The sequence below is a fragment of the Pleurodeles waltl genome, chromosome 9 (genome assembly GCF_031143425.1).
Source record: "Pleurodeles waltl isolate 20211129_DDA chromosome 9, aPleWal1.hap1.20221129, whole genome shotgun sequence".
Classification (NCBI taxonomy): Eukaryota; Metazoa; Chordata; class Amphibia; order Caudata; family Salamandridae; genus Pleurodeles; species Pleurodeles waltl.
The window spans coordinates 936,617,736-936,645,214 of record NC_090448.1 but is presented as its reverse complement, the minus strand read 5'-3'; the positions used below and the strand labels follow the sequence as shown (position 1 = coordinate 936,645,214).

The following is a 27,479-nucleotide window of genomic DNA, read 5'->3' as shown; positions in this document are numbered from 1 at the left end:
CCATTTAGAGTCATGGACTGCCCATCCGATATCTGGGTCCCATTTTTCTCTGAGTGACATAAGCAGAAATGAACCTGGGATTTAGGGATGTAAGGGCCCTCTTAAGGTTGCCCTCAAAGAGGTCTACAGGGGAATGATATAACCGTACCCCTAGGTATCTAACGGTATTGCTCCTCCATACTAGCTGATGCCCGCCCTGGTGAACTTCAACAGGGGGCAGGGAGCCTCCTAGGGGGATGTGCTGGATTTAGCCCAGTTAACTTATAGTCCAGCTACTGGTGTGAAGGAGTGTAGAGTGGGGTAGATGGGGTAAAGTATTCCCTAGGCTTCCCCTCTTCGACTGTAGCCATGCAGCTAGTGGTTCTATTGTGAGTTCAAAAAAAGGAGAGGGGAGATGGGCATCCTTGCCTGGTGCTCCTCTTCATTGGAAACCCAGGGAGATCAGCCAGCCTAGCCGGACTGTTGACCGGGGACTCGTATACAGAAGTTGTAAATATGCACAGAGGGGTTCACCGACTCCTAGAGTGGACAACACCTAGAAGAGGTAGTCAATTCCAGGCTCTTTTCAAGTCCAGAATAAAGCAAGCCACATAAGAGAAGTGGTGGGGGGCCTGGCCCATCAGGTGAAAGAGGTGGTGGATATTCTGAGAGGTAGTTCATCTGGGGATAAGGTCATTTTGATCAGGGTGGACTAAGGTCATTAAAAGATCTGGGCATATCATTTAGCTAGACTTTCCCCAAGGATTTTATAATCCATGCCTAGTATTGCGATGGGACGATAGGACTCGAGAAGGGTCAGGTCCCGATCTGACTCAAAGACAGTAGTCAGTACTAATTTGTATAGAGCGGGAGACAGGTGCTTGAATTGTATTCTTAAGACCAGTGGTAGCCAATGTACACTGAAAAGAATGGGAGTGACATATGATTTCTTATGGAGGTTAGTTACTGCTCTAGGAGCAGAATTTTTCAGTCAGGTTTGCAGTGTTTTTGCATCGGCTTTGGCAGAGTCTGTGGCCAGAAGGACATTACAGTAATCCAGTTTAGCTCCTATGTTGTTAAATCAGTCTTGTCCTTCTGTCCAGTAAGTATGCTGTCCATCTAAGAAAGTGATTAGATATTTAGGTGGTCATTTTGACATTGGTGGTAAAAACCGCCTACTGCTGCGGTGACGGCCGCCAAAATACCACCACCGCAGCTACCATCCGTCCGCCATATTATGAGCACTGCCGTACTTCCACCACATGAAGGGTGGAAATCCGGCACTGTTCATAGTGGCGGACGATGGTAAGGTGGCTCTGCTACCACCATCATCACCACGCCAGTAGAGCGCCACCAGCCGTATTATGACAAGTAATACGGCCTGGCAGTGTTTTGCTGGAGGGGAGCTGCTAGCGGTAGCAGTGCCCCATCCCGTTCCTTGCTGGAAGACCTTCTTGACAAAGGTAAGTTGGGCTTCCGACAGGGGAGGGGAGTCGGAGGGTGGAGGGTGTTGTGTGTGTGTTTCTGAATGTGTGCATGAATGTGTGAGTGAGTTTGTGAATGCGTCTGTGTGTTGTGTTGTTTGCGTGGTTGTATGCATGTGAGTGAATGCGTGTAAGAATGGTGAAGTGAGTGCGTGTCTGCATGTCAGTGTGATTGTGTGCAAGAATGTGTGTGAGCATGTCTGGAAGTATGCGTGTATGAATGCGTGTATGCCAGTGTGAGTGATTGGGTGTATGCTTGGTGCATGTCTACGGGTGTGTGCATGTATTGGGTGTGTGTGTGTGTGTGTGGGTGTGTTTGGATCGGGGTGGGGAGGTGTATGTGAGAGAGGGGGATAGAGTACGTATGGGGGGTGGGGCTCTGGATGGAGGGGGTATCAGGTGTGTGTTGGGGGTGAGGAGCCACCTACTCGTGACAGGGAAGGAATTCCCTGTCAACGGTAGGGCCTACCGCCATGGTTTTTGTGGTGTTGCTAACACCACAGACACCATGGTGGTAGGCAGGCTCATAATGCCCCCGGCGGTACTGTGATGGCTGCCATGATGGAGAGTGATATCTCTGGCCCAGCGACTGATACCGCCATGGTAGTATGAGTGGAGAAGTGGCAGGTTGGATGCAGCCAACCCGCCATTCTCATAATGTGGCAGTATGTACCGCCAGCCTGTTGGCAGTACTACCGCCACATTAACACTCACAGCCGGGGTCATTATGACCCCCTTAGTGCTGTCCATTAACATCATGGTATTCACAATGAACCCCCGGGTTTTCTCTTTGTTCTCGATATCGATTTAAGAAATGTCCATTCTAAATGTGCATTACTGCTTTCTTCCTTTCCATAGTTATGCTAGAGTTCAGATTACCAAACTCTGATTTAGCTTCATTTAAACTAAACCAGTTCCATATTTTCAGAACTGGATTTTCTGAAACTATTCCGCTTTTTACAGTATTCATTAGGATCATACGTCAAGCAAAAGACAGTCTGAGTATTGTCCACATAGATTTGGAAATCAGTCATGTCCTTTTGACAGCTGATGTAGGTAGTGGTTGCTACAAGGGTGTTAAATAAGGTCCTTGCAGCACACCCCATTGGGCGGAAATCACTGGACCCTCTTTCTCACAGATACAGACCATTGCATTCCTTCAGGAGGTAATATTTTACCCCAAATTTCTCCACCACTTTAATAAATTACACTGATTGAAGAGGGTGTCAAATGCTGCAGAAATATCTAACAGCATTAGCGGATCTTGTTGCTGTCAATAATTGCTGGGGTACATGCTTACATGTCAACAAGGCTGTTTCATTTCCCCATATTCGGCTGAAACACAGCATGCCATTTTCTTCACTGCTTTTCTTTTGGGGGGCACTGCAGCTAAATTACAGCTGCTTTTTCAATAATTTTAAGACAAGGATGTGTTAAGTGAGCCAATAGTTGTTAAAATCTTGCGGATGAATGGACAGTATTTTTTAAGAGTGGAGTAATCCTGACCTGCTTTAATACATCAGGTAACTTAACCATCCTAATGGAGCAGATGACTATCTCCATTTCCTTTAGAGTTAGTTCTTCATAGTTCTTACTTTAAATGGACAACGATGTTCTGAAGGGAAGGTAGGATTCAGATTATTTTGTGATCACTATAGCTTCTTAAGACTGATACCCTGAAAAGTGAATGACTTGCAGATTGACACACCCATCCTTTCTCAGAAGTAGTATGCAATTTCTTGCAAACAGGCTTGGCAGACATTCTAATTTTATAGCTTTTGAAAAGGGTGATTCGGTACTACCTTTCGCCGATAGGTGGGTAGGAAACACATATTAAATTAAAGATATGAAATGGCTACAATTGCAAATGTTTTAAAAAGTTCCTCAGTAGAGCTACCCACATGTCACGATTTGTTAATAAACTAACATTTCGCAGTTCTACATATGGTATAATGGTAGACCTTATGGGCTTCTTTTTAAGAGCCTGTAGTTTAGCACAGTATACATTCTGGTCTTATCTCATGATTCTGAACTTTAGTCCTAATAGTTTTTAATTCCTCTATGAAGCATTCACTGGATTTACCATTTTTCTTGTTTTGTTTTAAATTGAAAGGGTTTCCATTCCTCAACAAAAAGAATTAGTGTTGTAGGCTACCATTTCCTATAGTTTGACATTCAAAAGCCATATCAATTTTACCTTCCCTGGAAAATATCTTAAATCAGCACAAGTACTAGTTTCAAAATGTTGATAAACGCACAGGACTGGTGTAATTTTCTTTGACTAAAAGGGTCTCTTATTTACTTAAAAAACACAGCAGGCGAGAAGCAGACCAATGTGTTTACTGCATCAAATGTATGTCAATATCCAGTCCTGGTGCTCCTCCTCAGTTGTGGATCTGACCCTTGGACCAGCATCGAATTGAAGCCAAGATCCTGAAAAGCAGCTCACAAGATAATGGTGATAGCATTCCATGATCATGGAACTATAAATTAAAATGTAAAATATTGTCCAGTGACCATTTTTGACTAATGCACAATAAAGTGTAGGCAGGGTTCCAATAGTCCAGTCTCTAAAATAGAAGCACGATTAGGGGATGATACACCAATATGAGGGTCACAGCCTTTAAGGAACAAGGGAGGATATTATGGCCCTTGTAAAGAAATTGTAATAGTATTGCACAACTGAACATACAGCCCTTTATTAAAGATTCCAATCACATGTTCCTCCACTCCCACAGGTATTGCCACATGCAGCATTCTGTGCTACCTAGGAATAGCAGAGAAAAAAAATCCTGGTCCAGAGGATGTGTTATATCATGTAGAGCAAGGTCTATATCACTATTATTAGTAGGGGCCTCTATTCCCTCATCTGGCATGAGCAAACGGAAGACGGCCCTGAAAACAAGGCAGTCGTATGTCATAATCCTCTCCATTAGATTGCGGAGGTCATACATTTCTAATAACCTCTAGAGGATATTAGAGCCGAAATAGAGTGAGGAAAATACAGAGACTTTGTGACAGCTTGATTGTCAAAATCGTCATTGAATGGCATTGCCTATCCGAAAGGTGTAGTTCTGCCCAAATATAGGACAGCCACATACCCTTTCATAGAATGTTATTGGTGTTTTATGTTGGTGAATTGAGGCTTCTAGTTGGGGTTTCACTGACAAGGAAACAGCAAAGATAGTTAGAGGCTTCAACTGTTTTTCCATTACTCTAAAGAGATGCATTCACGGGGCCTGGGCATGAGCCGTCATGCTCTACGGCTAGCCACAGGCACATAGGGAAGGACGCGCGTTGGGAGCAGGACGCGTTATATTTGCGTTGTAGCATTTCCGATCGCTCTCAGGCTGCCAAATTCACTGAGGGGGTTTCTGCACCCCCTTGCTTGCCGCGAATTGTGGAAAGGATTGGATTGCTGCCTCTCTGCTGCCTCGTCGTACTTGGAACCTGACTCAGCAGAAACGTTTACAGACGCCCAACTGTGTCCTGCCTCCGGAGAGGAGACCAGATCAGCAAAAAAAGGAGGTGAGACAGGGGTTACGAGATCTAAATAGACTTAAATAGAGGGGGCAACTTCGCTTTGTACCTGCCTCAAAAACCCTTATTGTGCCCAGAGTAAATTATTTTAGCTTCTTTCAGTTCTCTTGATGTTCAGCACACTATGAACTTTAACGTTACTCGCTAAAGACACTAACTGGCAATATAGTGTTCACTAGCTCTGGTGTAATCTGGTGTAATCTGCTACGCGACGGGCAGTCTTCTGTTAGAGTTAGAGTCAACTGCGCAGGGGGGTAAAAAAAGGACAGGGAGCAGCATCTACATTGCGGCAATCTCCACATCAATTTCAGGGCAAAGGAGGCCCTGCTTCTAGGGCGGCGAAAATAACACAGAGTATCAAAGCAAAGTGTCTAGCTCCCTCCGATAACCATATAAACATGGACTCACCCTCAAACACTGCCCCTCTGCCAACCACTGACTCATCTCTCAGCTCTACCTTGCCTCACAACTAACCACCCTCTATGATCAACATGACGGGTCAATCAATCAATCATTTGTTAAGCGCGCTACTCACCCGGTAGGTTCTCAAGGCGCTGGGGGGGGGGGGGGTTGCTACTGCTCGAAAAGCCAGGTCTTGAGACGCTTCCTGAAGGTCAGAAGGTACTGAGTCAGACGAATTTTGACGGGGGAGTTCCCAGTTTTGACGGCGAGGTGGGAGAAGGATCTTCCGCCGGTTGTGGTACGGTGGAGGCGGGGGACGGTGGTGAGGGCAAGGTTGGCGGAGCGGAGCTGGCGTGCTGGGACGTGGAAGTTGAGACGCTCGTTGAGGTAGGCAGGGCCGGCGTCGCGGAGAACATTGTGAGCGTGGATCAGGAGTTTGAAGATGATCCATTTGTTGACAGGGAGGCAGTGGAGGTCTCTGAGGTGGGCTGGGATGTGTTTGTGGCAAGGGAAGTTAAGGATGAGTCTGCATCTTGGCTCTGACTCTTTGCTCGAGGAGGTCAGAGACCCAGACCCGGACTCGAATCTGGAGCCAGCTAACAAGGTTTGCTCACCTCTGAAGCAATCAACCTTCGGCTCTAATTACAGTAAAGCCAGGATATGGGCTCTGCATCCAAGTTGCTATATCCCCTGTTTAGTGGTGGAGCAGGGAGGGGCCAAAAAGATGTTACTCCTCCGCTGATTAGTGGCTCCATCCTCGCTCCCAGGTAGACAGCTCCTTGCTTGATACATTTTGTGAGCCAATCCGTATTTCTGGGATTAGCACTGCAATGGGGCCCCCTCCAAATTCCATTGTCAATGGACCCCTCGAGCCAGCTCAAGGTCAATTGAACTTACAAGCTGGGCGTCCATCTCAGGAGCTAAAAGACAAGGCAAGCATTGGTATCCCCTCAGGAAATCTGCTCCTTCAGATTTTAAGTGATCTAAAAACCTTGAAAATCTCGCAAGAAGAAGCAAATCAGAGATCGGAATCGCAATTACATTTAATTTGCAGTAATATACAGCAACTCAACTCACGTATCAAAGAGGCAGAGCAGCGAGTATCAGATCTGGAGGATATACACTCTACTTTGGAGCCGGCAGTGACAAAATGTCAAGCAGATCTGTTAGACTTACAGATTTGGCTAGATGATGCTGAGCACCGCTCACGCAGATCTAATCTGAGATTTACAGGAGTCCCTGAAGGGCGCAAAAATGGGTAGACTGTTACAGACCTAATCACCTATCTTATCTTACATCATGTTCTCTCAGAACCAACGGATAAACATTTAGATCTCACCATCATGCGGGCCCACCGGGTTCCTGCAGCACAGCCACACAATGCAAAATACCCTCAAATTATTATCGTAAACTTAGGTGAGTTTCGCGTCAAGAAACGCATACTTCAACAAGCAATCAAGAATAAAACACACCATATCCCTGGCGATTACGCCTTTAAAATCTTCTCAGATATGCACATCAGAGGAGGGAACTGAAGGGGATGATCCCGGCATATCAGAAAGCTGGAGCTGCAGCAGGACTTGTGCAGCAATCTAAACTTAAAGTTTCAGGGACATTCAAATTTAGTTCACACAGTTGATGCTGCTAAGACTCTTTTTTATTCCATTCAAAGCCCTGATCAATTAGGACAAAGGGGAGGGCAAGGGGAACAAATATAAATAAGAGAATGTAAGGACCGGGCACATTATGTACTAAGAGGGGTGAATCCGTTTGAGAATGGTGGATTTTGCAGAGTGTAATATAACGCATTATCTTGGCACTTACTTTCTAGAACTTAAAGGTTTTTTTTTAGGGACACTCGAATTTAGTTTACACAGTTGATGCTGCTAATACTCTTTTGCATTCTATTCAAAATCCTGATTGATTAAGACAAAGGGGGGGAGGGAGGCGAAGAAATATAAATAAGAGAGTGGAAGGAGCGGGCACATTATGCACTAAGAGGGGTGAATTCGTTTTGAGAATGATGGATTCTGCAGAGTGTAACATATTGGCACTTACCTTCCAGTCCCTTTGCAGTCTATGGTTTTGAGGGGGCCATGTCAAGGCACCCGATTAGGGAAGCAATGGGTAAGGGGGTGGGCGGTGGTCCCGGATTGTCCAGACAGGATGGCCTCAGGTGTTGGCCACCTAAGGGGTGGGGTGAGGGCATAGGGGGATGGGTGGGGGAGGCAGGGGAGGTGACAAGGGGTACAAGATCCTTTTTTACCATTCTAAAATGTAGCTATGTGCAATGTATAATGACTAAGTTTACAGTGCGGATGACACCATCCGACGCAGGCCAAGGTCCAAGCCTTCTGGTGGTTTCAGATTACTCAATATTTAGGCAATCTTTTATAAAAATCCAATGGCAAGGTTGAACTCCCCACTAAGAATAATCTCCCGGAATGTCAATGGGCTAAATATTCGGAGGAAGAGGAATGCAAATGAAGAGAGGGTAAATGCTCTAAACCCCTCTGTCATTTTATTACATAACTCATATTCCAGCTAAAAAAAATAGCGGGCTTCAATATGTTCAACAGATTTGTTGATCTCAAAGTGGTTGCTGCAGCTCCAGCCGCTCACAGAGGTGTGGTGATCTTTTTAGATAGGGATCTTGGTGCTTGGACACTCGATTCTCTTAGCGACCCTGAAGGGCGATGGTGCTGGGTGCACTGCCTAATCGCCAAAGAAAGGTTTATTTTTGTCAGTTTTTATGCGCCTCTGTTAGATGATACGGCTCCCTATGTGGAACTGTTTCAATCCCTTTTGCAACTTCCAGGTAAAATTGTCATTGGTGGGGATTTTAACTTTTTTCAGGATCCATACATGGACACCACTGTTAAGGGTAAAAAACAACACAAACCAAGAGTCGCTAAAATCTTTAAAGATTAGGTCAAAGTGTTGACGCTCTGTGACCCTTGGAGAATAAATACCACAAATGAGAGAGAGTATACGTGTATCTCTAGATGGCTTAAAAGCATCTCCAGAATCGGTTTCTTTCTGATATCCAAAACAATGGGCTTTAAGAGCCAATCGGTGAGGCATTCTGGTTTATCCGACCATGCCACTCTGGTGCTGAAAGTGGCCCTTTTTCCAGAACACTCAATGCCCCAATCTAGAAGGTGGGTGTTCAACCAGCAACTTCTCCAAGACGAGAGTTGGGTACAGGCCTCTAGAGTCGAAATAAGTGGATTCTTCAAATGTAATCAGGGATCTTCAACTCCAGCTATGGTTTGGGATGAGTTTAAGGCCTTTTTTAGGGGCTTGGTAATCGCTAAGGGGGCAGCAGATAAATCTCATCAGAGATAAGCTAGGGTACTGGAAGAAGCAGGGCAGAGGAGTTTAGCTATCTATCTTCATGCCCCCACGGAAAACAATAGAAAATCTTTTGAACTAGCTAAACTGGCACAATCTAATAGTTTTCATAAGAAGGTTGACAAAGGATATCAAACTCACAGACAGAAGGTACATGAAGAGAGTAATTTTAAAGGCAAATATTTGGCCTGCCAAGCTTGAGACCAACTTGCTAGTAATATGATACATGCACTGAGGTGCCCTGTCTCTGGGGTAAGACATACTGACCATAGAGTTGTGGAAAAAATCATGCTAGAACATTATAGACGAATCTATAGCCAAACCCAGGATATTGATCTTAAGAGTATTAGGGATTTCTTGGGTAAATTGGATATTCCCACTCTTACGGAAGAAGACAGTGATGCTCTAATGCAGCCAACGAAGTCAAAACTCCTTGAGGTTGTCAAGAACCTCTCCATGGGGAAGGCTTGTGGACCTGATGGCTTCCCGGCTGAATTTAATAAACTCTTTATCAATATATTCATAGTCGATTTTTTGTCTTTAATAAATGGCTTGCTCAAGGGAGAGTGGATCCCCAATTCTTGGTATTCAGGGAATGTGGTTAGCTTTCCCAAAAAGAATAAGACCCTAATGCATATCGTCCAATTTCTTTGCTAAATACGGACTATAAAATAATGACGAAACTTTTGGCCAATAGGCTTAACGGGGTTGCCACTAAACTAGTGCACCCCGATCAGAACAGGTTTATTGCCGGTCAACAACTTGCAACTAACATGCACTATTTAGCCGAGGCTCTCGATTATTTTGCTTCTAGCTGTCATTATTCTTTTATTAGATGCGGAAAAAGCCTTCGATCTGGTGGTATGGAACACACTGTTTGAAATATTGTCTAGATACAAGGTGCCCCCCAGGTTTCCGCATTATTTCAAAGGCAGTATCAAAGCTCTGAAGCCAATATCATAATTAATTCTGCTTGTATTGGCCAACTTCAAGTTCTACGCAGGACCCGTCAAGGGTGCCCTCTATCCCCTATTCTCTTTGCTCTCTTCATTAAACCCTTAGCGATTAAAATCAGACAGAATAATCAGATTCATTCCAAGCTGAAGTCAATGGGTAAGATTAAACTTTACGCTGATGATATTATCATGTTTTTAGATGAAAAGCGATCCTCCCAGGAGGAGGCTCTTAAGGTGTTTGCCGAATTCGAGCATATTGGTGGCTACAAGATTAACATTAGTAAGACTGATATTATTCTTTGTGGCACTTCTTCTATTAGACTGCTCCCCGAATTAAAGCACTGTGCGAATACTAGGCCAAAGAGATACCTTGGGATTCATTTTTCATCTGAAATAGGAGATCAGTATGATCTCAATTACGCTCCTTTGCTCCTGAAAACCCAGGCCCTGCTTGCACGTGGGGGGTCTCTCCTCCTCTTTATACTTGGCCGAATTGCGTTGATCAAAATGTCTATACTACCATTATTCAACTTTCTGTTCTCGGTTATCCCTTGCGCATTAACGTCTCTTTTTTTTGGAGAAAATAGAGTCTTTATTTGGCCCATTTATCTGGCAAAATCAGAAGGCGCGGTCTGCATTAAGTACATTATATGCCGATTGAGAAAAGGGGGGCTTAGCACTACCAAACTTCAAAGATTATTATCTTGCTTTTTTGCACATTACTTGACCAATTTAAAAACTAACCAAGCTATGGGCTGCCTATTTACTAAAGATTTCCGTGAATTAATCTGTAGGGAGTATGATATTCGGAATCCTGCATTGTTGGTGAAATCTCCCCAAAACGTTCTATACAAGAGTCTTAAATGGCTCTTTAGAAGATAATCTGATTTTTTTTTAGAAGATATTCAATCCCATATCTGCACTTTCTTACTCCTCTCACACAGTTTACGTTGCGTTCTGGTTCTCAGCACGATTTACAGATAGCGAGGAGATGGGATAAAGCAGGATTTAGTAAAATTGGGGATTTCTGCATCAATGACAATTGGGAAACTTTGTCAAATATTCAGATGGCCGTCCAAAATGACTTTTTCCTGGTGGGATCCTATAGTATTATGCTCCATAGTTTAAGGGACCTGGATGTCCATTTAATAATTAATACACAGGCATTAGTTGCCGAACTAGTAGACCCACCTGGGGTAAGGCGAGCTGGCGCATGGAGAAGGTTACTCCTATAGGGGGCAAAGACCGATCTCTGGGCAAAAGCGACGAGAAAATGGGATCACCAAGAGGGCTTCAACCTGTCTAGGGAGTGTTGGGAGAAGATCAATCATTTAAATTTTACAGTACTCAGAGGCACGAATTGGCACGCATGATATTTTTTAGTAAATGGTTATTATATTGCGCCCCGTAAGCCGTATCCCGGATGTTCCCAGTTGCCCTGATCTCTGTTTTCGTTGTAAAGCAGCAGGGGTGGCTAGCTGGATACACGTAATAGGCACCTGTCGACTTATTCAGGCATACTGGGATGGAGTATTTAAGATATTATCAACTATTGCTCAGATACCTATAATTCCCAGTATCTGGCTGGTGGGCTTGGGCTACGACCCTGGGGCAAGGTTTCCATCCAGGTGGGGAAAAACTTGTTTTTATTGCCACTGTAATTGCTAGATCTCTCCTGTTAAGAAACTGGCGTACCGATCTAACTCCTTCCCCTCAAGAATGGCTGAGTGAAATGGTACAGGTCAGAAAGCAGGAAATGACATATGCCAGGAGAGTGGGCAGCAGTAAAAAGTTCTCTTGGATTTGGGGCGAACTCTTTCAAGACAATTATGAATAATTATATTCAGGTTTAATTATAAAATGAATCTGGGTCGCTATCTAGCCTGATTGTATTTATCTGGAGTTATCCTATTGGAAATTATTGGGAAGGTTGTTTAAGACAAAGTATGGCATTGTAATGTTTTGTATTACTATGCTGGATCTTCCTTAAATAATTAATATAAAGAAATTAATTTAAAAAAATAAAAAAATAAAAAATAAAGAGACACATTCACCATAGCAGTGATCCTTCCTTTAAGAAATGCAGATTTGGGCTCTTCCAATAAGAAGGATCAAAGATGGAGGCCTACTGAGAATGACGAAATATAAATGATGTGGATATGACAAAATATGCATTACTCCATTACTTTTCAGTCATGTCCTAGTCCTATATCTTTGAGGTGACCCACCCTGAAACCCACGACTGACATATTAAATCAGTTTCCCAACTAAGCTTAGCCCTTGTCCTAGAATCCCATTTTTCGTTTGTTTCTAGCAGACTCCACTTTCCTAGACTAAGGCCCTCATTTCAACCTCTGCGGTCTTTTTCTAAGACCGCTGAGGTTCCGCCGGGCTGACGACCGCCAGTGTTGGCGGTCTTCCGCCAACCATATTATGACTGCTGGTGACCCTCTGCCCTTTTTTGGACAGAGAGCCGCCAGCAGCCATACTGGCAGTCACCGGTGTAGTGGAGGCTGCTCCACCGTCACTGCCACATCATCAGAACACCGCCGACCGAATTACGTCCCAGTATTCGGCGTTGCGGTGTTCTGGTGACGTGGTGCTGGCGGTGGAGCAGCCCCCATGGATCCCGTTCCCTCCCGGAGGACCACCGAAACAGGTAAGGTGATCGTCCGTCAGGGGTGGGGGGTGTTGTGTGGTGTGTGCGTGCATTGGGGTGTGTGTGAGTGTTTAGAGGTGGTGTGTGAGTGCGTGTATGTATGCAGGAGGTGTAATGTGTGTAGGGGAAGTGTTCCGTGTATGAATGTGTGCATGTATGTGCGCGTGTATGTGTGTGAGTGGTGTCAGCGTGCGCAAAGGGGGGTGAGGGTATGTTTGGGGGTTCTATGGGGGTCGGGTGTGGAGGGGTTCCTACTACCTTTGGGGGGCAGTAGGGGGGGTCGTGGGTGTTGGGGGTGGACTCAGGGGAGGGGAGGTGGGAGGGGGAGGCCGCAATCAGTGCCAGGGAACGAATAGTGCCTACCACCATGGATTTTGTGGCAGTTCAAAACCCCACAAAATCCATGGCGGTATGCGGGGTCATGATACCACCAGCAGACTATTGATGGCCGCCGGTCGTTACCGCCATGGCGGACGGTGCGGTACATTGGCGGTTTGGCATATGCCAAACCGCCAATGTCATAATGGGGCGATAATGACCGTCGGCCTGTTTGCGGTCCTACAACCATCACTGCACCGTCCGCCAGGGTCGTAATGAGGGCCTAAGTGTTATATTCAGTGGTTGAGGACCTCGTTTTCTTGAAGCAGTGCCGGCTCTGAGATGTTGATCAATTTATGAATTATAGGGCTAGTATCAAACACGGGGTGCAGCTCTGCAGAGCAAGTGCAACTTTCAGGGTTGTTCTTTTTCCTGGTCCTGTAGAAACTACATGCAGAAGCCCAGACAAAATGGTCATGGATACTCAGAACACCTTGCACTGGTGGTTGGAACATTTTAATTCTGCCTTACTGGTGTCGACTGTTGTGATTTCTCATATGGCCCAAACACAGAAATTCATCTTTCCTCTCTCTTTATCCTTTTAGCAATGGTCAGATCTCCCTGCCAGACCTAGAAAGACTGAGATTGGAGATCTGGAGACTCAAAAATGTGATTTAATCATGAATGTGATGTCGGAAGCAGGAAGGATAACTGCTTCTCCGGCATAAATGTATTTTTAGCATTAATTGTTATAAGAATCTGGGCTTCTTTCTCTTCTTGAACTACCAACCTTTCCCATGTGACATGCTGAAGATCCCAGATCTCTTTCAGAAGTGCAGGGTTTAACCCTGGGAGCACAAGCAGTTGGTATTTGAGTCTTTGGATTAGCATCAGGGCAAAATTTAGAGTCTAATGCTTTGACCATCTAATAAGATTGGCCTATTTTTTTTTTTTACATGCAGAGTTCTCCGCCCCAGCAACGGAAACTCTGCAGTCGTAACTTTACTATTAAATTATTTGTTTGTGAATACTGAAAATGAGTAAACTTACAAAAAAGTGTAAGTTTACTTTTGTGAATTGGGCTCTATGTGCCTGACAGTAGAAATATCACCACTGAACTACATTTAAGTATTTCCTTATTTTGTTTTTTATAGGATGATATTTGATGTTCATGGTACACTTTAAAACCTCTGAAAACAGTTCAGAAATCCAAGCCCTGTAATATGAATAGAAGTGTTTGGATATTAAAAATTCCACAAATGTATTGCACAGTAGTAAGTTCATCCATCCCTAGGCTAATCTTTGGATTCTCAAATCTACTTCTGCATGGTATATGAAGGCATATTGTGAAACGCCATTGTGACCTGGAATACTCACAGATCCCCATTGTTCTCTAAATTTTAAGTAAGAACTAATAGAAAACATGGAAGGATTCTTGTCTTCCTGGAAAATATTTCTAATAAGAGCCCATGCAAGCATAGAATACTCCACGAAATCTGCAGAAAGGTACATGAAAACACTGTCATCTTCTCTATGACTCATCCATAATATTTCTTAACCAGTTAAAACTGGTGATTGCCTTGCAGTTCAGTCCGCATGTCTATAGAAGACTGACATCTGTTTATAAACCTGATAGCAAATATAATATTTCAGATAAATAACGTGTATGCCACCCTAATTCAGAGAAAAAGGATTCAGACATTTTAAGAGGAGTGGGGGACCCTTACACGCCAGTCAACACAATTAATCGAGACTGGGTAACTAACAGAAGAGTGTATCAATTGTCAGGACTCTTTTGAACAAGGGTGTGCAGCTGTGAACAGTTTACATAGAAAGGTCAGTCTGTCCCAGTTCACAAAAAAATCAAACTAGGGAGAAATTAAAAGAATGCAGGTGATTTTCAAATGAAAGTACTTGAATACTACCTTCAAGGTTACCCTCAGACAAAATTTATTGTCATTGGCTTTTCATAGCATGTCCCACTGCAAACACAAATGTGCTGAGCTCAGGGCATGGACTGATGATATCAAACGTAGGTCAATAATTATGAAATGGTGGAGGGAGAGAAACTATCCTAATAAAGATTCAGAATTCTGTACGTTGATAAGTATTTTTCCTTGTTCCCTTGTATTACAATCATTATATTTTAGACAACCAGATGGTGCCTATTGCATGTTTACAAAACACAAGGTTTACTGGATACACTTCACTGGGACACATCTTGCAAACCCCTCAGTAGGAGGTGATACAAGATCAATCTGTTAAGGTCACACTGAATCATATTAATGGATGATTAAATCAGGGTCAGTAATCAGAGGTATACATAAAAACCATGATCCTATTGTCTTTTAGGAACCTAATTTGGTGTTCCTTTTGGTAATTAATAACAGAATACTCAATCATATCTTGTGCCTACTGTCCTACCCTCTTCCTATAACCTCCAGCCACATGGACTCTGTTTCCTGTTATCCTCTAACAGCCCTCCAGTTATCCTCTGTCAGGCAGTCAGACAGGGGTAGCACAACCAAGTAGGTAGTTGGTACGGACACTTTCATATTTATGGAATCGCTGACTCATAAACCTCGGGGTGCTCCCTAAAGCACCAGAAAATATAGGGACAGTTGATGCCATATTAGACACTGCTTGGAGAAGAAAGCATACATTCATAACTGCTGGATGTGGTCTAGAGCGGATATTTATATTGTATATTTTGGTACAATATCACAAACTATTGTAATACTGTTGATACAAAGAAACTATTGTTCCTAATTTGCACTTCAGTTGTTTCTTTTTAAGGTATGTGAAAATGACAATATAATGCATATAACAAAAGGTAGAGAGGCGTGCTACTAGTGATGGCGATGTATAATGCACCAAATTTTGAAGATGTTGTGGGCCAGTAAGGGGAACCATTGGCATTCCATTCTGCTGGGGGTGATTAGGTCAGGTTTCTTTAGGTCCTGGATGAGGCATGCTATGGCAAGGTGAGTGTGCTTAAAGGGGGGCAGTGTGAAGCCTGTGAGGTTGTGGATCAGAACGTTGCCTCTATTCAGACGCAAGAGTAATAGGGGCTTGAACAGCATTTCAGAAATCACTTTGTGATATGAATAGTGTCACTTTAATTAGCAGTGAAAGCTGCCACTAGGCCATATTGGTTTTCTTGCCAATGTGTTTCCTAAAGTTTAGGTCTGAGGTGGGTGTTCACAATGAATCCAAGAGCCTTGGCATTCCGTGAAGACTACCGGGCAAATTTATCCAGGTTTATGTTGTTGTGTCAGGTTTGGACTAGTTGAGTGGTTCCCTACATGAGTTATCTGCCTCAGTTATACACGCCTGCTCTTTGTACACCATTCACTCTTCCCCTTTTGTTCTATCTGCTTTGTATATCTACTTGCTGCCCAGTCATTTTATCAATCAACATACCCTTTATCTTGATCACTCTGGCTGAATTACCTATCGGACTTACAATTAATACAACCTCAGCTGGAATTTTGATTCCTTCAATGACTGTGTCCTTTTCTACCAAGCGTGAAGTACCAGGAGCTGTTGGATATAATCGAAGTGTTTCCTTAAGAACCTGCACACATGCAGAATAAAACAATGTAAGTATTAAAAAAAAAAAGTTACCACAAAGTTACAAAAGTACAAAATAACAATTTTCCTAGGCCAACATTAAAGCATATGTGAATCTCTAGACTGGAAATGTTCTGCCGGGATTAGTATATCGGCTGCTAATCGAAATACAAATTAGAAGTGCTAAGTAGCTTTATCACGTCCAACAATTATTCAAAAATGATTTCAAAGATCTCAATTTGCTTCAAAAGATTTTGTTTCTCTTAGTGTCAAGTATACATCAATGCATGTCAGGAAATAACTGGACAATACCTTCATAGTCAACCCCTTCTTGACAGCAAAATAGAAACAATGCACGCAGTAATTGCATATATACAATGTCCAACAACACTGAACTGAGTGCTACATTAAATAAAATCATCGAAAATCAGGTAATATTTTATTAACTGAAATACTGAATTCGTGACCAATTTCAAAATATTAAGTTTCCAATGCAAGATGTGTTTACACACTATAGTGCTACCTATTTGTGTGTCCTTAAGTTTTAACTATTAAAGCCATTCATCTCTACCTTAACACCAAGCCTATAACGTATGTGTTTCTTTTGAAAAATACCGCACTATTATAAAAGAATGTAGCTGAAACTCACTTAACATTGATTCAGAAAACTTTCTGAAGCCCTATGAAGTGGTGGCTAAACTTGATTTTGTATCTGGATAACTTATTTTTTCTATCTCTTTATCCTTTTATAATGTAGTACCACATTATTTTGGTCCGTTTGCCTGGGTATTTTCTTTACTTTTCAGCAGGAGAGTATATGGTATCTTTAAGTGCGATTAGTATACAGTTGGCCATGATCCCGTACATACATTTATAATGCCTTCTGAAAGCAGCCATTTTTCAGTCTCAGGTCCAAGTTAGTATACAAGCGCAACCCAAATCCACCATGCAAAAGTGAAAGTGAAACAATGAAAAAACGTAATTTTCCAGGGTTAACGTGAACTGCATCTAAATGGCTGCCACTGCTTTGGGGCATTCTGGATATCAGTTACCTGTGTCACATACTGCAACTTGCTAAGGTCGTCATAATCTATATCTCTTTTAGATCCAATGATGTCATCAACTTCTGCTTTGGCTCTGTGTTCAAAGAAAAGTGCACATATTACTGTAGCTACAAATAGTTAAGTTTCATAATTTTGCATCTAAAATAAAGCAAATGTAAAATGTATTAAATGGAAACAGCCACATAATGAGGATACTTGTTAATGTATTTGTTATGATTAACACGGAGACCAGTACTAGAGTTGCTTCATAAAGTTAAGGGTAGGAAGCTGTTTACTGATAAATTACAAGTGTCTGTTTTCACCACCACTGCAAAGATGCAGTATATTGATGCAAAATGTCAGCATATACCTATCATTTGTGGTGCATGTGCTATACATCAATCAATAGAGAGCTATTTTTAATTGTGGACCATAAATATCACAAAGTGCATAAATATGGTTTACATTTTAGTGAAGTACTATGATATAGAAGGATACATTGGAGAATCGGTCAGCAGAAGAGCATCAAAGCTGAACAGCAACTCCCCTCGCTTCACAGCCATCAAGTAAATTAACCATGTGCTTACAAACCATGTCTCTAGTCCACCTTAAGAGCTCCTCCTCATCTATGGTACCCAGCAGGACAATTTAATGAACATTCTCTCTCTTTCTAAAATGTATCAGGATATGGCTCGTTTACTTGCTGTTTTAATAGCAAAAGATACATATACTGCAATGTGATTAGCTCTGAATGCCTGTGATAACTTTATTATCCTCTCCCAACAAAGCCCATAGGCCCAAAATTGGAGTGCTGATCTCACACTGGCAGATTCTGGCACACCTGCTATCTAACTTTTTCACGGCAGAAATGCCAAATTCCACATTGAAGTTCACCATAATCTCTATTGTATTCACTGAAACCAAGAAAGATAACATTTGTAATAGTAAAGATTTAGGTTGGTGACCCAACCAACACAAGCAGAAAAAACACTTCTTTCCACTGAATGCTGAAGCTTGCTTTGCTCCTAAAGCAACTAGTTCATCTGCTCTTTGGGACCACAGCTTTCAGCAATGCAGCAAATATATCAAAGATATTGACCCCACAATGGAGGTCAAATGTGGCAGATAGTTCCCTTATAGGAAATAGAGTTAGGTCATTCCTGTCCAAAGTGGTCATCCCAGATGTAAACTTGACTACATGCTGTGCTTCTCCAAGAGCTGATGCCAAATTGTTGATCTGAGGGTATACTGGCCTTTACTGAGAAGTAACAGAGTTGAGCGATTGTCATTGCCTGGATTTCTTTATTTTAATAAGTGGTTATTCAAAGTTAGTCTATGGCTAGACAGCTCATTTTATTCTTCTTGAGTAGTACTCATGTGTACAATATCTTGAGGTCTACCAGGAAGGTGCTTAAAGCCAAGATAGATAGAAGGGGGAGAGAAGAAGGAAAGGTATCAAGATCACCAGTCCTTTCTAGAGGGTAAGCAGGGTTGGTGTGTATGTTTAGGGGAAGAATTAAGGGAGTTAAAGGGGACAGAGACCCTGAAATGAGGCAAACCGTGTTATGTGAGAGGCAAATACAGGGAAGTTAGCAAGAGGCTAGGAGAAGGGAGTGAAGAGAGTGCTATGGATGATTGGGAATGCAACTACAAGGAGAGACACTTTTAAGATGGAGGTACAGGAAAAGGCATTCTCTGAAAACGTAGAGTGCATGTGAATCAGGGCAAAGAATTAGAGACCAGGTTCAGGAAAATCAGTTTAAGGAGGAAGTCATGAGACAGGATTATTTAAGGGAGCATGTGGAGAGGGGTTAAGAAGAGGTTTAAGGAAGGCCTAAGGGTACTGAAGCAGTACAGGGAGAATTGTGAGAAAGATATGGATCAGAGATGGTGGAATGAGGGAAGACAGGAATTGTATATGAGGAAGAGATGAAGAAGTAAAGAGGCAATATAGGAGCAAAAGAGGTGGGTAAGAACAGGAGTACAGGGGCTTTGGAGGTGGTTTAGCTAGAAGAAGTAAGGGGAAATTTCAGGAACAAGAGAGTATCTGAGGGCTGGAGAAGTTTGGAGCAGGAGAAAGGATTAGACTGGGGAGGAAAATAAAGTTTGTGGTGTTGAGGCTGATTGTGAGGAAGAAAGGTGAAGGAAGGAAAAATAGATCCTGGAAGTTTCACAATTAAATCAAAGTACTGGAATAAACTGCATCACTTAGTGTATTGAGAGACTGCATAGTAATAGACAGAAACATTAAACAATTTACAATCAGGAAAATAAAAGTTGTGAAAGCGCACCCACTGGAGTGCTCTGCTTTTCAACCAGAAAGTAGAGAGGAGCCTATGCAGTCCTATGTGAAGATGCAGCTTTCCAAAAAAAACACAAGGCAGTTAGGGCTATCTGTAACATGGCATGTGAGCAAATTCAACCCGCATGAGGGCACAACTTCCAAAAACACAATGGTAGTAGTCTACAGCTTCCACCTTTGACCAATTTACAAAAAAATCACAACTATAAGTAACTATTGGTTCACTTGAGAATTTATGGACCCATTGAGTGGTGTGAGAAGGTTGGTGAATTAAACTGCTGGCTTGCTTAAGTATCGTAAAAGAATACAATTTTAGAAGTGGGAGTCTGGTTCAACATATTAGGAGAAGGTAGTCCATGGGAGTCAAGATGGCAGTGTGGACAGCAGATTTCACCCTGTTTGCTAGCAGGCTCAAATGGGGAAGAAGCCCCAGAAAGATTCCCTTAACCTCTCAGCGATGTCCCTCTGTGCCTAGGCTGATCAAACTGGAAGGAGGAATTAAGAAGGGTCAGGGAGTTATGGCAGGGCAGTTGGTCACGCATCTTGCAAAGAGCACCAGAAGTTAATAAAGGCCTGAGGGCAAAGTTGGGTGAAGCAAAGATGCAAGGGCTAAGGGGAGCCCACTACGCAGAGTAAAACAAGACCAAAACAACAAATATCCAACATACACAAGTAAAGATATCACTTTTTAACGGTTTAAATGAATCTTAGTCCATAGGAATCAACGGTTTTATCTTTTTAGCACAAAATACCTGGGATATGTCAAAAACAAAGATGATGAGGGCTGCAGTAGAGGTATAGCATTGAAAAGCAAAACGGCACGTCGGTTCCATACTGTGCAGGGGAGGTGATGTGTTGATTATTTCCTCGCAGGTGAGGCATGCATCTGTTCCTTACTGGCAGGGGAGGTGAGCGTTGATTCTTTTCTCACAGGAAAGACAATGCATTGATTTCCAGACACGCAGCCTCAGTTCGTTACTCCAGTGCAGGGTCAATGAGAAATTGATGCCTAGGGATGATGCATGGAAAATCCAGATGCTCTGTGATGATGATACCACAGTGAAACAGGCGTTGCATCAATTCTGCAGGTCCTGTGTCGATGTGTTAACCGCGAGGCAGACACTGCATCGATTCTGCATGTGCTGCGTGGATTTTTCAGCTGCAGCGTGTCTGTGTGTGGATTTTTTCCTTCAGGTCCCCAGCTTACACTTCCAAGGGCCCAGGGACTGGAGTTGGCACCGCTTGGCAAGGGTGGACTCTCAGCAGAGGGGCCCAGGCACGGGCAGATGAAGTCTTTGATGTCCCTGAGACTTCTTAACAGGAGGCAAGCTCAGTTCAAGCCCTTGAGAACCTTTGAATGCAGGATGTAGAAAGCAAAGTCCAGCCCTTTCGCTCCTAGGACAGAAGCAGCAAATAGCAGCCCAGCACAACAAAACCACAGGCAGAGTGTCAGTCCCTCCTACAGCATTCAGCTCTTCCTCCTGGCAGAACGCCCTCAGTGCAGACGTGTTCTAATTTTGTGGTGTCAGAGGCCCAATACTTATACTCATTTCTGTCATTGAAGTAAACAAACTTCAAAGATATGTCTCTGCACTGCACACAAATGTGCCTTTCCCTGCCCTGGCCCCAGACACACTCCAGGGGGTTGGAGACTGCTTTGTGAGGACTGCACAGCCCTATTCAGGTGCAAGTGTCAGCTCCTCCCACCACTCTAGCTTAGGAAAACCCATCAGGAAATGCAGGGCACACCTCAGCTCCCTTTGTGTGACTGTCTAAAACAGCCCAAGTGCCATCCTGACCCAGACATGTATTCCGCAGACAGACAGAGGCACAGAATGGTTAAGCAAGAGTGCCCAGTTTCTAAAAGTGACATTTTCATACCTACAATTCAAAAACCAACTTCATCAAAAGTTGTTTTTTTAAATTGTAGGTTCAGAGACCCCAAATTCCATATCTCCATTTGCTTCCAATGTGAAATTACACTTAAAAGATATTTCAAGGCAATAACCATGTTAACCTATGAGAGAGATAGGCCTTGTAATTGTGAAAAACGAACTTAGCAGTATTTCACTATCAGGACATGTAAAATATACCAGTATATGTCCTACCTTTTAAATACACGGCACCCTGCCCATGGGGCTGCCTTGAGCCTACTTCATGTAGTAAAAGGGAAGGTTTGGGCCTGGCAAGTGGGTGCACTTGCCAGGTTGAACTGGTAGTTTAAAACTGTCCACACAGACACTGCAGTGGCAGGTCTGAGACATGTTTACAGGGCTAGTCATGTGGGTGGCACAAACAGTGCTGCAGGCCCACTAGTAGCATTCGATTTACAGGCCCTGGGCACACCTTTAGCACTTTACTAGGGACTTACTAGTAAATCAAATATGGCAATCATGGCGAAATCAATCACCAATACAATTTAGACAGAGAGCACTTGCACTTTAGAACTGGTCAGCAGTGGTAAAGTCCCCAGAGCCCTATACCCAGCAAAAACGAAGTTCAGCACAGGAGCAAAAAGACAGGGGAAACCACACCAAAACCTGACAGGTCGAACAGCCAGGTATTTTTTTTTACCAAGCCTTACCTTGGGTGCAGTGCCGTTTCTTTTTCTTTTATGATTGCAGTTGCATGATTTGGAAAGGGGTTTGTTGTGTCCATGTCCAGGTCTGTGGTCTGGTTCCCAGCTTCCATAGTGGTGGGGTGTCCTGCCTAGTGCTGATTGTGTTTGTGGGCTGAAAAGCGACAGGTCCTTGGCATTCAACAGTTGGGAATTGTTTTGGCCTTTGGTTAACTTTCTCTCTTCCCTTTTCTTATCCACGCCATACCCCAATCCAATATGGTCGATATTAGAATCCTGGTTCAAAGATTACTATTTAATATTTAAACCACACAGAGAGAATGGATACTTGCTTTGCAATATTGTTTGTGGGTGTTCACTTGGAACCAGCTTGTGCTGTTTTCTATACTTTGTTCTCTGCTCCAGTTTGCTTTCCCGTTCTGCCTGAAGGAACATGCATACTTTTGGCAGTTTTTTTCGCTTCTTGGTTGAGATTCTTCATCCTCCGTCTACTCCGATTTGTACCCTTTTGAACTTACTTATTTTCAACCTTGTCACTGTCAAAGTTTAGGAGTGGCAGGTCAAACCTCAAAGTCAAGAAAGTGCCACTAACTCAGCAAGCCAGATCTGCAGCCCATGACAGGATGAGACACCCACAGCATTTCAGTCTTGATCAGTGAATGGAGCAAGTCCATGATTTAATAACTGCCATTAATTCCCTAATCTCGCAGGTGGAAGACCTGACTACTGAGAATACAGCTTTAAGGCCAATGTTGGCTATTTTGCAACAACGTACCTTGGCTCCTTCCCGTGCCTAGAAAATGAAAGACATTTTTGGATATTTGTATTGTACAGCACATTTGTGCTTCCAGCTGACCTTGGTTACCTTATTGGTGGATAAAGGCAGTCCTCCAACTTACAATTATGGAGCATTTATTGGTGTTTTTAAGACCTTGTTTCATAGACACTATCAAAGGTACTCCGCGTAAGACAGGGTATTGGATGTTCCTCAATGTACAATGAATTTGCTGGCTTATATAACCATATTCAAATCTCTGGATCAAGAAACCGGCTGGGCAGAGTCTATTGTTTTCAATTTCTATAAAAGGTGACATAAATAATTAATTATCAAGAATACCTTGTCCAACCTCCTTTTCTCTCAGCTTTTGAAATTGATAGCCACCTTCTTGAGCGAATAATGGAAAAAATTAAGGAAAGAATCAGAAGTATTTGCACAGTTTATCCTACAAATCCTGTACCTGCAAGGAGTCTGAGGCGCGTATGCAGTCGCATTTAACTCAGGCTCCCCTGCTTGAAGGTAAGAAGCTATGAAGGAGACATTTGGATTGGTATTTGTAATAAGGCCAGTAAGTAAAATAGATCCTTTCTGATGAGCCAATCCTTAAACTCTTTACCTTAAATTAATCAACGCTTCTCCAGTACTGCCTTTAACATTCTGAAAGCTCCTCTATCCTTTGAAGAGATGAAGATGGAATTGCCAGTCTTGGTAGACAGTTGGTTGTAAAGAAATTACACAGATTTTTAATAGGCTAAATTAAATTATATACCTGCCTATAGGAAAGACAAGTCAGTTGTGGCAGAAACTTTTGATGCAATAACCATTTCCTGGCTCTGTGGGGGAACACATTCAACAACTTGGTTTACAAATTTCTCAACATCAAGAAGAAGTTTCACTTGATCTATTCATCCGACCGTAGCTACCCAATAATTTTGTAAATCAACTGGCTTGCCATGCACAACCTGTAAATCAATTGGACTGCTATGACTTGATTTCTTGGGTCAGAATTATGTGCCTAGTTCTGTTTACCACCCTTGCAAAGACACAAAGAAATTAATAGTTTTTCAAATTCCCAGAGTGACTCTCACCTGGTAGCACAGTTAGAAGACAAGAAGTTAGAGACTACCTGCTGCATAGAACATTTGCTTGTGCCATTAACCTTGAACCACATGCAATGATTCCTAGTAGGAATACTCACTATCACTTTCAGAGAAAGAAGAACTTTACAAATATCTGGATATAAATCTCCTGAAATGTGTAATTGTACCATGGGAGTCATCTACAGTGGCATCTCTGTTTTTGTGCCAAAGAAACATCCATCTGAGCTTCAACTTTGTATTGATTACATAGGTTTAAATCAGATGACAATTCTCTTTGCCCCTTATTCCGGACATCCAGGAAGCAGTTAAACAAGCTAAGACATTTACAAAATGAGATGTCGGGGATGCCTTTCACCTATTAAGAATAAAGAATGTGACAAATGTAAGACCGCCTTTAGGACAACATTGGCACTTTGAATACAAAGTCACATCATTGCCACTTTGAATACAAAGTCACACCATTGATGCTGTGCAGTGCTCATCCATTTTTTTGAGATTTGAGCATTCATGTTTTTCTGATCTTCTTTTGTTGACTATCGTGATATATCTAGATGATATTTTCGGAACATATCAAAAACATGAGGAAGATGTGAACAAGTTTCTAAGACACCTGAAAAATAATCATCTTCAACCTAAGCATGAGAAATGTGAGTTAAAAAATTAGTCTTTAAACTACTTTGGATTTCCCATGTCTGCTAATGATCTAGCTATGGAAAACAGGAATGGTCAAGCTATTCTAGAAGTAATCCCACTTCACCCAAAATAACTCAAAGTTTAACAGGAATGGTAAATCAGTAAAGGACTTTTCAAAGATACTGCTCCTTATACCTGCCCCATTAAGGAAGGGGAAACCTTTTATTTGGAGCCCTAGCACTGCCCAAGAGAGATGCAACCTGCCATTAATAGATGTTCCAACTTATGTAAAATATCCTCCATCCGAACTCTCATCTCTTCTTGAAAACACATTCCCAAGAGAGAGTTTAGTAATATTTTTTTGCAGGAGTCATTCATTGTGTAAGAATATCAATAGCCATTGCCAGTTTTACAAGAAATACTCACAAAGTGTTGCCTACTTAAGATCACTTAGGATTATGTAACACAAGGCTCACATGGTAAAATGTGTTGCATCAGATATAAGTTAATCAACAATTTAGTGGCAAAAAAGTGAAAACTGTGCAGTGTTATGGTGGGTAGTGAACAATGGTAAAAAGTAAAAAAGAAATCCCAAATTAATGTGGGTAACATCAATTGTTAGTGACATGCACAACTGAGGACTTTGTTAAACAAACTAATACTGAGGTCCGGTCGACATTGTCATCTGAGAATCAAGAATAGGTCAGGGTTGTAGTAACACATGTGGATCTGGGGCCAGGTGGAGGGTTGGAACCACATCCCGTCAGCCTGACCAGGGGCGGCTCCTCCATATGGGCGGAGGAGCGTTGCACCCCCCCCCCCAGCAGCGGCAGCTGCAAACCTTTTCCCGAAAAACGATCATACACTATGTTTATGATTGTTTTTTGTGAAAAGAAGCGGGGCCACGGGGTGATGAACAAAGAGGGGGAGTGCTCCCCCTCAGAGCGCATGTGTGTTTGGCCGGCTGTCTAGGGCTGACCAAACACACATGCGCACAGGGCTCTCTCCAGCCCAGCAACTGTATCGCTGGGCTGGAGAGAGCCTGCACAGGCTCTCAGTCTGCCAGGCAGCACCCTGGCTGGGCTCTCCCAGCCAATCCTGACGCTGCTCTAAGCAGCGTCAGGATTGGCACAGGGCAGGCTGGGAGCCTGTGTCTGCAGCAGCGAGGCGGGAGCAGGCAGAGGAGCGGCACAGCGTGGGAGAGCCGGTAACTGTTTACTTTTTTTAATCATTTTTAGTTTAATTTGATTTCATTCTTCTCCCCCCTGCCCCCGCGAGCGTCACCCCGCCCCTTTTAATCAGCGTGAGCCACAGCTGAAATTGACACATACTCCACAGGAGCTTTTTATGGATCAAATCTGTTTATTAATTTTTCAATTATCAAACATCGCATATGCACTACATCACAGTATTGCCAAAAGGCTCGTTATTAGCTTACTCCATGTGAAACAATAGAAAAGAAGAAGGTTAAATATACAATACAACTATGTTTCCCCACTGCTGGCTGACAGTACAGTAACAAACAATCTCAGGCTCTTTTACCATATAAATCTAGTCCTATATATACATTTCCTTGCAGGTGCAATCCCCTGCACTCAATTCAAATTCAGAACCCTCAAATAAGTTGGACATGTCAGCTCTGAAAACTCCCCGGATAGAATACGTAAGAATGGTTGCCAAAGTTCTTTAAAGTCCCCGCTCCGCTGCTGAGAAGTCAGGGTAAGCTTTTCCATAGCTAGGATAAACCAGAGCTTGTGCAGCCACGAGACTGTTGTCGGGATCCGCTCTGTTCCCCACACAGATAACAACAGCTGTACTGCAGCATTCAAGGCTAAAGCCATCTGCCGTCCCTTCAATGATCTCAGGGGAAAAGTGAGAGGATTGGGAAGGCCCAACAAGATATACGCAGGAAATCTGGGGATCTGAGTGTCAAAAGCCATGTCCACAGTGTCTATTATGTCCTTCCAGTACTGGTGTAGTTTGGGACAATGCCATAGTAAATGCACAAGAGAGCCCCCTCTCCCACACCCCCTCCAGCAAAGACTAGATTTGTCATGATCCCAAGCATGGATCCTAGTTGGGGTGTAATACCAGGAGGAGGCAACTTTATAGGCTGTCTCTGTACCTGCTGAGTTATAACCCGCGTGGTACGCGCTATAAAAAACACTCTCCCATCTTCCGATAGCTCCCTCTCTAGTTCCTTCTCCCATCTCAGTTGACCCTTAGTCTTGGTTGAACGAACCTCCCCGCAAGAGGACATAGAGCTCAGAAACCACGCGCTTATCGCTCTTTTTCATTAGAATCCATTTTTCAAACGGTGTTAACGGCCTATCTATTAATATCCTATTGGCTGGAAGCAGGGCCCAGTGTCTTATTTGATAGTACATCATCCTGTCAGCCTCGGTTTGGCCATATAGTTCCCTCAGCTGGTCAAAGGGGATAACCCCCTGCTCATCGAATAAATATCCCACCCTTTTGCAGCCCCGCTCATACCACCGACGCAATGCTTCAGACTGTAGGCCCGGGCCAAAATCGGGGTTCGCGCCCAGGGGAGTCATTGGGGATGGGAAGGTCGTCAAACCCGCCCTGCCGGCCACCCGATCCCACACTCTCATCGAAACCTCCGTGACCGGGGATATATACAACCCCTGCGCCCTGTGACGGCGCCTGAACCAGGGTTCCTTCCATATGTGAGAGCCAGCCACTGCCTGGTCCATGAAACACCAATGCCTCTCAGAAGATGGTCGGCTCCATTCCAAGAGGAAACGCAGCTGTGCTGC

General features: G+C 43.2%; 1 protein-coding gene across 1 annotated transcript in view; it reads right to left on the bottom strand.

Moving 5' to 3' along the window:
• LOC138260124 (cholesterol 24-hydroxylase-like) overlaps positions 1–27,479 on the bottom strand; it is a 237,165-nt gene that overhangs the window by 31,976 nt on the left and 177,710 nt on the right. Inside the window, exons 11-12 of the mRNA XM_069208299.1 lie at positions 17,318–17,402; positions 16,159–16,269 (exon numbers count right to left, since the gene is read on the bottom strand). Coding sequence (XP_069064400.1) covers positions 16,159–16,269; positions 17,318–17,402 — 196 coding nt within the window. The remainder of the gene's footprint in view (positions 1–16,158; positions 16,270–17,317; positions 17,403–27,479) is intronic.